Source organism: Myotis lucifugus, unplaced genomic scaffold (genome assembly GCF_000147115.1).
Source record: "Myotis lucifugus unplaced genomic scaffold, Myoluc2.0 scaffold_783, whole genome shotgun sequence".
NCBI classification, from domain to species: domain Eukaryota; kingdom Metazoa; phylum Chordata; class Mammalia; order Chiroptera; family Vespertilionidae; genus Myotis; species Myotis lucifugus.
In genome coordinates, this window is record NW_005871831.1 from 101,381 (window position 1) to 112,191 (window position 10,811).

The 10,811-nt window shown below is 48.9% G+C and overlaps 1 protein-coding gene across 2 annotated transcripts; it reads right to left on the reverse strand.

Annotated features, from left to right (window-relative positions):
• Positions 1–537: 537 nt before the first annotated feature.
• Positions 538–7,974, reverse strand: SERPINE1 (serpin family E member 1). 2 transcript variants are annotated; one of them, XR_002827088.1, is made up of 9 exons: positions 7,814–7,974; positions 6,973–7,244; positions 5,849–6,082; positions 5,109–5,303; positions 4,331–4,529; positions 3,226–3,321; positions 3,018–3,110; positions 2,447–2,530; positions 538–2,155 (listed from the first exon to the last, which is right to left on the reverse strand). XR_002827088.1 is itself a non-coding variant. In XM_006106216.3 (9 exons), the coding sequence occupies exons 2-9, from the start codon at positions 7,241–7,243 to the stop codon at positions 2,118–2,120; spliced, it is 1,209 nt and encodes a 402-aa protein (XP_006106278.1). In that variant the 5' UTR covers position 7,244; positions 7,814–7,974; the 3' UTR covers positions 558–2,117. The 2 variants fall into 2 exon arrangements, 1 of the variants encoding a protein (XP_006106278.1); XM_006106216.3 differs by having other exon boundaries at positions 558–2,155; positions 3,018–3,104; positions 3,221–3,321.
• Between the last annotated feature and the right edge of the window lie 2,837 nt (positions 7,975–10,811).

The window sequence follows — 10,811 nt, forward strand, 5'->3', positions numbered from 1 at the left end:
CTGATATGTAAATGGGGGTGGGGGTAGTATGCACACCCGAGCAGACATGAATAAAAGCACGGTTACACTCCAGGAAAAGGAAAAAATCAGTAAATGCCATGGGGAGTGTGAGGATGTTGACTGAATCCATGGAAATGCTGGTTGGAGCAAATGGACTTAGTCTGGATTTTGATAAATGGGGAGGGGGTAGGTGCAGGGGATAGCAGCATTGGGTGGTAGAAAGAAATGGTGTGAATAGAGATGGAAACCCAGGGGGACAGTGGGTGTGTGCAGGCCTGTCTGAGTGGTAGGTGTTTGGAGGAACTCCCTTTCCCTTTTTGAGGATGATGCCCAGGGGAGAATCATGCCCACACAGTATGTCCCTGGAGCCTTCTTGTGGAGCCCCTGAGGCCAGTCCTGTGGACTTGCTGTGGCAAGTCAACGTGCCTGGTCCATGCGCGTATGTTTCCCAAGGATCCCTTTCACCTGAGACGGCTGTGAACTGACAGAATTTTGATTTTGTACTGTGTGAGACGTGGAAAATAAAGGCGGGGACTGTTTTTGGAATATTCTTTTTCTTTATTTACTTTATTGTTTTAAAAAACATTTTTACTTTTTATATATCATAAGTGAAAAAGCATATAATTCAACACAATTTCAAAAACATTGGACCCTACATTTGGGTCTCCTTGTGAGTATAGTTGTGGCTATCACTGTCCAGTGCATAATGAAGAAAGAAAACAACAACAACAAAGGACCAAGATTTTTTGCTGAAGAACACATTGGGATGATGAGGATTCTATTAGGATGCATTCATTTGACATCTATGTGCAATTCTTCAACAAATTGGTCTTCATGCCACCCCCCTTAGCTAGCTGGTTTTCAGGAAAATTACCTAACTGGGGTAGTTGAGCCTGAATTCACTGTCTCTCTTTCATTCCCCCTCATTTTCTCTCTCCCTTTCTCACGTGTCCACCGCTCACACACAGCAGCCGGAAATGACACACTGAAGTGAGTCACCGATGCAGCTGTGAGTCACCCTATAATTGGGGGAAAGTTCTGTCCTGCTAGGTCGTGCATCCCTTTGCACTCCTGCTCCTAAATGCATTGGAAAATTTTAAAATCCCTCTGCCCTCACTCTAATCTCTCTCACCCACCACATCCTTTGGGTCCCTAAAGTGGGAAGTTGGGTAATCTTGGCAGGAGTCCTAATCCACCAAGTGGAAAGGAAAGGAAAGAAGAGCGACGGGGCAGCCACAAGGTGGCAGTGTGGGCCCCTCACGCTCGCCGCCCAGAGGGGTGTGGCAGCTAAGAGACCAGACTCCTGAGATGCAATCACACAGATCACAAAGGAACACTAAGCAGGTTTAAATAATATGCTTTTTTGTTAAATAGTCCTCTTTCTCTCTAACAAGCACACAAGAAAGTGATAAATATTCAAGCACACCTCTGTCATCCTACCCTCCCCACTAGGAGATTAGAGCACACCTTCCTCTATTCCTGCAAAATAAAGTTTGTGGGAAGCAGAAACCTGCTTCTATAAGTAAACAAGTCACCTACACTCAGAAATAATAGATGCTCACTGTTTCTGGGGAGGGAGACAGCCAGGCCAGGGTGAGACCCTGCAACTGGTCACAGCCCCTCTGTGCTGGAGAAGGATGGATCTTGCAATGAAAGGTGTTTCTTCCATTGGTCTTCTCTGGCCTGACGCCAGCCTCCTCAGCAGTGGCAGACAGTGCAAGAGTGAGGGCCACGTGACTGGAACAGTTTCTCCGTAAGCCTTGCGGTGCCATCTGCCAGGGCCTCAGTGGGATCCAGATCTGAAGACCCGAAAAGGCAGAGTGATGGGCAGAAGCAGCTGCACACGTGGCTCTGAGAGTTTTACAGTCGGATTTGGAGACCTCCGGGGAGCAATGCTTCAGCAGTCCCTGCCAGGGTCTCTACTGGGGGGTTTTATCGGAAGGTCCCCTTTTCTCCCTTGGAGAGGCTGAGTTCTAAAAGCCAGATTTACCATTTAAAAAAAAAAGCGAATATCTTCTCTTCTCCAGAAAGGCTAATTAAAAGTTATTTTCTTCGCAGTTTCTTCTTCTCTGATACATCTCCAGTTCTGTCCCAGTTGAGAACTTCTTTTTTCATGGTCAGGGTTCCATCACTTGGCCCATGAAAAGGACCGTTCCTGAGGACGGAAGAATCGTGGGAAATGAGAACCGGAAGGAATGGCAGAGCTCACCAAGCTTGTAGTTATGGGAGAACTAAGATGAGTGAGATGTCTGGAGTCACAGCTGCTTTAGTGACTAAGCTAGGACTGGGGTCCTGGCACAGCACTCCATCTATGAGAGAGCACTGCCTTTGAGGAGGGAAGAGGAACAGAGTTATGGATTCCTTGCCTAGAGTCCTAGGGTAAGAGGGTGTCTACACCTGTCTGGACCAGTGCTGGAATGGTGGTGCATTGTGGCCTCGGGCTCACCTGTGGGGTTGTGCCGCACCACAAAGAGGAAGGGTCTGTCCATGATGATCTCCTCAGGGGCCATTCGGGCTGAAACGGTAATGGCTGGAAGAGAAGGGACAATGTCTTAGAACAGAGGGAAGTAGGCACTGGTTCCTGGACCTGAACCTTAAAAGTGTAGGGAAGTCTCCTGAGGCCTGGTTTCTTCCAGGAGCTTGGTGGAGATCCATCAGCTGCTCTCCTTCAAACAGACATTTATCTAAACCCTTTTAGGGCATATTGAGAACCAAGTTCCTTAAGGTGACTAGCCACCGTGAGAACAACCCAGGCTTTCCTTTGGGAGGTCTTTCACATTCAGAGGACCTCAGGAGCCACTGGAGTAAGGGAATGGGGTTCCAGGGAAAGCAGGCCCATTTTTCCTGGCTGAGAAACACCAAGGAAGAAAGGGCAATACTCCCCGCACAGGAAGTGCTGCTCTGTGAGGCCTGGTGAAGCAGGGCAGAGGGAGTTCATCCCAGGTGTAGGTGCCATAGGGACCCCTCCTGTCAGCCTTGGGCCAAGACTTGCCAGGCCTCACCTGAGCCTGACTCACCTGTAGAGGAGGATGCCTCCGTGCCTCTTTCATTCACCTTGATCTTCACTTTTTGCAGTGCCTGCGATACGTAAAGAGGCTCTTGATCTGAAACAGGAGTGGATACAAGAGTAGATCAGCTGTGGTTTTCCGGGAACAGCTCCTTTATCCTCTAAGGGGCCGCACAGCCCACCCGGATAAGAAATGAAAGGAAAATCTCTTACCTGAAAAATTCGAGAAGTCCGCCTGGCTTGGACTAAAGATGTTGGTCATCCCCAAGTTCTCCAAGGGCCTCCTGAGGTCAACTTCACTCTCCAGGGAGAACCTATAGACAGGAGCAGAAAACAGCTCAAGCTCAGGCTACCTCCGGCCACCTCTCCCCGTCCCTACCGGGTATCACCCTGGCAGCCTGATAGGATTGGGACTGATGTGAAATTAGAAGAGGGAGGCTTGTGATTTCAAGGTCTCTGCTTGCTAGAGGTCTAATATTAATGAACATTCTTATGACTAATTACTTTTCTCAAGTAAGACAGTAGTTTATTTTGTCTTAGGGAAAATTCTGGTCTGTAGATTGTGTTTCTGAGAGCTAACCAGAAGAAGACTCAAGCAGTGAGGCTTTGGGCTGTTCTCTGCTCCCCATAACTAATTACTTCCATTCTTGGGTGGGAAGGAGGAAGGGAAGGAGGGAGAGAGAGAGAGAGAGAGAGAGAGAGAGAGAGAGAGAGAGAGAGAGAGAGAGAGAACACTAACCAACTAAATTCTCCTCTTTCCTAGGGCCTCAAATGAAAGTATATGGAAATTTGGGGTAAGCATGGTGGGAGGCTTTCCTACAATTCTGGAATTACCCAGCCCTAGCCTTCTCCACCCTCTGCTTCTGCAGAAGGATTTAAAAAATCTGTTAGACACTATAATTCCAGCTGCTCCATCTGCAGAAGTGATTCCTTTTGTTCCCATTTTTGGATGTTGACTTGAGAAGATGGGGTGGGAGTGAGGGGCATTCATAAAAAGGTAAAGGCAGATTTAGCCTCCCACCTCTAGTATTTCTCTGGCTCTTCCTTTGGCTGGCTTTTGTGGGATATTCTGAGGGAGGCATATGCAGGGGCATAGTCTAGAAAACCCCTCCTTGCCCTCTAGCAGAAATGGGAGGAGGGATGATGAGAGGAATCTTAATCAAACCCAGGCAGTTTCCCATCAGCCTCCCACACATGTCCCTGCCCTGCAAACATCACATTTGGGAAACTCAACACGGGGCTGTGTTTTCAGGAGAGAGGAGAGGCGGGAGATGAGGGGATTAGGGCAATGGCAAATGTGGCTGGAGCAGCAGGGTGGCTTACTTGGGCAGAATCAGGAGGCGGGGCAGACGGGTCATATTTCCTTTCCACTGGCTGATGAGCTGGGCATCCAGAATGTTGGTGAGGGCTGAGAGAGGCACCTCTTTTTCATAGGGAGCAGCAATGAACATGCTGAGAGTGTCCCCATGGTAGGGCAACTCCAAGATGTCGTAGTAATGGCCATCAGGGGTGGAAAACTCAGCTGTGAAGACACCAAGATGGCGCATTGAAAATGATTCCGGCTCTTGTTGATTCTAACCCAGCACTAGATTTTCAACTAGTTCTCCTGTCCTCTCCATTCTTTTGGAAGCCAGCTTTCCGTTCTGGCTTTTGAGGCTCCCACACCCACAGCTCCCCTATTCAATGTTTTCATTTCCATTTCCCTTATTTCCTGCCAATTCCGTTTCTTCTGGTTTCTCTGTCTCTTTCTGTCTTTATATTCACATCTGCTTCCCCATATCCAGCCACTAATTCATTCCAGTCCTCTTCTCCTGGATCTCAACTTCCACATAACCCTTCCCACAGCAGGATTTGTGGGCCACATGAGGATGTGAGATGAGGTCAAGTGGCCAAACATGGGCCTGAGGGAACTGCTGGGTTTCAGCTTCATCTTGGATAAGATACAGCTATTTTCAGCTGCTCCAATTATCCTAGTGTCTCCTATTTGGGAAGTGTTTCCTAAAGCTGAGGTATATTCTAGGGTTTCTCCTCCCTTAGAGGGGAACACCCAGGGATGGGGTCCAGTAGGTACAGGGTTTGGGGAAGGGAGTCTTGCACTTACTGTAGTTGAACTTGCTGGTCTGAGTCATCATGGGCACCGAGACAGTGCTGCCATCGGACTTGTGGAAGAGGCGGTGGTGGGTGCCCAACTCTGGGAAGGGTGTCTTCCAGTGGCCATTGAAGTACAGGGCATTCACTAGTACCAGGCGTGTCAGACTGTCCACGGCCCCTTCACCAAGTAAGTCACTAATCATGCCTATGGGAAAACCAGGTGATCAGGAGCTAGATCTTTTCTTAATCCTCTTAGACAAGTTCTCTTCAACTCGCAGGCTTCAAATGGATGTGTGTCAATTGAAGTGATCCAGTCAGAAGATAGTCTGGGGGTTTAGATAAACCAATCTAGCTGTTTTCAACCTGCTTCATCTGCCTAAGGATCTCAGAAAGCCCCCCAGCTCACCACACTTTCTTGAGCCTGGGATCCTGTCTAGGATCAGACCTGGAAACTTAAGTCTTCCCTTATTTTGCTCCCTAAGCTGTAGTCTTGAAGGGGTGTGTGTGTGCTCCTTATCATGGTTATTACCATGCTAATGACGTTGTACAGCACTTTTTAGGGCTGCCTTTTGAGTTGGTTCATGAGAAGACCTAATTATGAAAACTATGACACTGATTCTTAAATCCCTTGACCTTCTGCCTACAAAGAAAAGAATGCTGAAAGGGAGAGGTTGGTATATGTGGGATTTGTTCCCATAACCCCTTTCCTGGCAGGCCCTTGGGCCCGGCTTCCTTTCCTTGCCTGCTCACCTTTTGTGTGTCTCTTCACCCAGTCATTGATGATGAACCTGGCTCTCTCAATCTCTGAAAAGTCCACCTGCTTGACTGTGGTGCGGAACAGCCTGAAGAAGTGAGGCATGAAACCTTGAACCAGCTTCAGATCCCGCTGGACGAAGATGGCATCGGCGATGCTGATCTCATCCTTGTTCCATGGCCCCATGAGTTCCTTGTACAGTTGACGAAGGGCAGGGGCCATACCCTTCTCTGTGCCGGAGGAAGGAAAGGACACATCAGGCTCACGTTCAACCAAGGGGTCCCAGCTGGGCCAACCCTCCCTCATGGATGGGCTCTTCTGCTCCCCTAGGTTTCTCTAGAGCAGTGGTTCTCAACCTTCCTAATGCCATGACCCTTTAATACAGTTCCTCATGTTGTGGTGACCCCAATTTAACATAATTAAAGCATAGTGATTAATCACAAAAACAATATGTAATTATATATGTGTTTTCCGATGGTCTTAGGTGACCCCTGTGAAAGGGTCGTTCGACCCTCAAAGGGGTCTCGACCCGCAGGTTGAGAACCTCTGCTCTAGAGGGAGATTTTATTCCAAATCTTAATCTCTTTTGCATCTCCCTCTTTTTCTCAAAAATCTCAGGTCTTAATCCTTTGTTTGGATTAGAATATTTTTCTGTTTTTAAGTTATGAACCCTACATTTTTCTCTTAATAATAATAACAGCTATGCAAAGCATTTCATATAGACAATTCTGTTTAATCCTTACAGCAGCCGTCTGTGCTAGGTACTTTTATTATCCCCATTTTGTTCATGAGCAAACTGAGCCTTGTTTCTCTGTCTCTTTCTGCCCTTAATTTGCCCCAGAGGGGTTAATGAGTGAGATGAGTTAAGATTATGCTAGGGGTTAAGATTATGCAGCTAATAAGTGGTGATGCAAGGTTGTTTTACACCAAATCCACTGGCCTGTACACCTTGCGACTGGTCAAGGGTCAAGTGACACCGGGTATGGTGGTCCCTATGACATGCAGTACAGGTGTTGGCTCAGCTAAGCTGGAGTCGGCCTTTCCTCTGCTTTTGATTGGTTACACCCTAGTTCTGTGAAGGCTGCATGAGTGCCTGCCTCCTACTTTGCCCATCTCTCACCTTCAATATCGAATTGCATTGCTGCTTGGATCTGCTGCCTGGTTTCTCCTCTGGTTGTTAGCTGCAGCATGGCAAGGACTGAGGCCACCCCATAAGGTGAGAAAATCACATTACTGTCCTTGGAGGCCTCGGCCACCTGCTGAAACACCTTCATTCCAAAATCTGTGACCATTTGGGCCGCCTCAAGCTGACGATGGTCTGAGGCAGATCCTTTACCAAGGATGAAGGCCAGGCCCAGAGCTAGGCAGGCAAAGACTGGAGACACTTTCATCCTAGAGCAAGTGGGAAAGAATCTGATGAGAGCATAGTTCTAGAAGAATGGGGAATGGGGAGGGGAGATGACATCCCAGCCATGGGCCACGCTTCCCATGTTTGTTGCTGACAGATGCTAAGTGAACACAAGGGCAAGATTCACTAAGAAACCATGACGGGGCCCTGGCCAGTGAGGCTCAGTTATCCCGTATACCAAAAGGTGGTGGATTCAATTTCCCGTCAAGGCACATACACAGGTTGCGGGTTCAATTTCTGGTCTGGGTGATTGCGAGAGGCAACTAATCGATGTTTCTTTCTCACATTGATGTTTCTCTCACATCGGATGCTTCTCTCTCTCCCTTTCTTCCTCTAAGAACAATTTTAAAAATGGTTAATAATAATAATAATAATAAAGAAACCATGATGGATTCCGATTCTGCAATCACTGCTATGGAGGCAACTTAGGCTGCAGGTCTTGGGGGGGGATGGACAGAGGCAAAGTGGGGATCTTGGATGGGGAAATTCTGTACAGGGACATTCTCTACCTTAACCCAAGGGAAAAAATGGAGAAAGTTTGATTTTCTCTTACCTGAAGTTCTCAAAGTGCCTTGTGAATGGTGGTTTGTCCAGCTGCTGCTGCAGATGGTGGTGATTCTGTTGCTGCTGGAGAGTGGTGTGTCTCTTGACAGTGTCCTTAGCCCTGCAGCCAAACACAGCTGTGCTGTTAGGGAGGCAGCTGCCTGCCTTTATACCAGAAATGGGCAGGAAATAGATTAACTCATAGCTCAGCCCCACCTACTTTCTGGCTTTGGAAGTCTGACTCCCTGAGGCATGTGTGTGCGTGCTGCTGCTGTGTATGTGTACGTGTGAAAGGGCTCAGGAACGATTGAGCAACCACCACAGCCTTGACCTAGGGGCCTCCCCTGATTTTGCTGCCTTCCACCTGTGTCCCTCTCTCTTTGGATGTTATGCCAGCCTGACCCCTGGCAGTGCCAGACAGCCCGAAATGCCCAGTGTTTGAGATTACCTCCCCCAGTGCTCAGCTTGGGGGAAAAACATTTTACATTTCCTCTTTTTCCTTTGGGGAAATGGGTCACCACAGATTTATCAAAGAAGCTACGGATCCTGTGGACTTCTGTCTGCCAGCATCGTCTGTCTACACCATGTGCACGGTAGCTGAGGAAGAATGCCTCTCCCTCCTCTTGGCCACATCCCAGTGGCCACAGGGCACGGAGCGTGCCATGTGATTGTCTGGATTTTGACTGTCTAAGACATGAACCTGGCAGAGGACTCCCTCCAGTCTTTCCCTCTTCCCTTTTAGAGTGTCGTGGCAGATGATGCATGGCTGACTCTCCCACGTGTCCAGACTCTTGAGCTGCCTCTGAAGGCTCTCTTTTGTGTAAACAGCCTTGTCTGTCAGGGATTTGAGGTGTACTGGGTGGGGTGGTGGAAGGACCAGGGGTTACTCAGGTAAAGTCTTGCCAAGGAATTAGTAGCCCAACATGTAAGTTTTGTTTCTCTGAGCTGCTCACTGTGACTGGGGAGAATTAAGTCTTATTCTTTTCCTCCAGATGCAGACATTGGAGGGCTGGAGCAGCACAAGTAGGGATAGAAAAGAGGGCTTCAATTCCTGGCTGGTTTGTGGGTTGTGCTCCTAGGGCATTGAGTTTGAAGCGGAAGAGTGACCCAAGAATATTATAGAGGTGGAAATTGGCTGGAGGCAAGTGAGTGGAACTGGACTAGTGCATTTGGGGGCCTGGCAGGGTCAGGTACCCTTGGCCATGTGGCCTGGATGTTGTGGCTAAGTGCCAAGGGGTCCTGAGGGATGGAGAGAGATGGTGCACTTGACCTGGGGTCCACACACTGTCATGATTTATGTAGGTGGTAGTGTTCAAGTGGGAGTATCCATGGAGACAGCCAATAACAGATTCACAGGAAGTATAAGTGGGTGGAAGTGTCAGGATATTTGTTTTGGATTTTTTTTAGTAAACAGATACCAAGGGCAACCACAGCTGGATGGCTTTCCCAAGTTTACTCTGATTCTGCCTTTGTTTTCTCCTGTTTCTCTTGGGAATCAGGTGGGGGTGGGAGGGAAAAAGGGACAGACAATCCCTGTTGGAAAGTTAGAATCACCGACCCATTACAGGACTGTTCCCATGCAGTTATTTATTTATTTTTTTTTGTAGTTGCTTCTTGTTTATTCCTTTTCCTTTTCTTAGTTGTGGTTTGGAGTCCCTGAGAGAGTGGTTAACCAAGAAGAAGAAGCATTCAACCCTGACTTCTCTTGGGTGGAGAGGACAGAAGTCCAGGCCCCCGCCCCCCATCTTTTATCCCCAGAAATGCCCCCAGTGCCTGTCATACACCCTTGGGGCTCAGAGAGAGACAGGGACTTGGGAATCTGGGTTGGGTTTGCCAAGTCCCAAGTTGGAAGAGCAGTGGGTTGAGACTCAGTCAGAAACTGCTCCCTCCTGGCACCTCACTGCCTGGCCTCTCCAGCTGCTCCAGCTGAGCTTCCTCCCCCGCTCCACCGGCTATTCCAGTAGCTCTTGTCCGTGGCCTTGCCGGGCCTCAGCCGTAAAGGCCCCTGCTATTTTCTGTGGATGGCCCTGCCAGCGCTGTGACCAATTCTGTCCCCCTGCTGACCTGATGGACGATCCTGATGCCATTCCAGAAAAGACACTCTGTTCTCAGGCTCAGGAGCCCGGGAGCAGCTCTGTGTCCTACTGGAGGGAGAGGGGGTACTATACATTGGAAACAGAAAGGGCTGACTTACTTAGGGGTCTTTTCCTAAACTAGAAGGGACTTGTAAGCATCTGGATGTGTATTAGAAAATGAGGCAAAGCCTCGTGTAACCAAGTTCCATGCCAGAGTTTCTGATGAGCTAGGGCCACTAGATGACCTAAAACCAGACTGGACTGTGGTCCCTCCTGCCCCTCCCTGTGAAATGGCCTTGCTTTGACCTTGTCTGTCCTCTGGAGACCTTCCACATGGTGCTGCCTGACCACCCACTGCCCCCCAGGAGACCTCCCTGCAATGCCTTTCTCAGAATCTGACCTGACTCAAGGGGTTGTCACTTTCTCTCCTTTCCCTGAACCCCAACTAACCTCCTTGACCCAATCCCCTCTTTCAAGCCTTGGCTCTTTTGTAAGGGGTCAAATAGACAGAAAGAGAAAAGTCCCTGCTGTTGAAATAGCTGGATCTCTGATTCCGGGAGAGTCAGAGATAAGAGGATGAGTTGTAGGGCTGTGGATTTTGGGGGAAGTTCCAGTTTCCAGCCAACTGGGAAGATGTTTCCATCTGTCCTTCTGCAGGTGGTTCGTGACTAGACCAGACTCAGACTCACATTTTCCGTTACTGACCCTCCCCCACCCCCCCACACACACCCACACACCCATGCCCCAGGAGCCCTGCTTCAGTTTGGGCCTCAGGGCCACTGATGTCAACCTCCAACCCTTCACCTCCTGCCCTCCAGCTGCACTCTGGCCTGCGCGTGGCTCTTCCCCTTTGCTTCTCCGTTGCGCTCCCAATACCAACCATCTGCCCTCTTTTCCACTTTCCTTTTCTCGATCTCTTCTGTTCAACCAGCC

Excerpts from the sequence above, each read along its gene's own strand:
- SERPINE1 (XM_006106216.3), bottom strand. The coding sequence starts at position 7,243 with ATGAAAGTGTCTCCAGTCTTTGCCTGCCTAGCTCTGGGCCTGGCCTTC. Across the intron at positions 3,322-4,330 it reads CGCCTCCTGATTCTGCCCAA|GTTCTCCCTGGAGAGTGAAG; the intron begins GTAAGCCACCCT and ends TCCTGTCTATAG. Across the intron at positions 2,156-2,446 it reads GGTGCGGCACAACCCCACAG|GAACGGTCCTTTTCATGGGC; the intron begins GTGAGCCCGAGG and ends TTCCGTCCTCAG.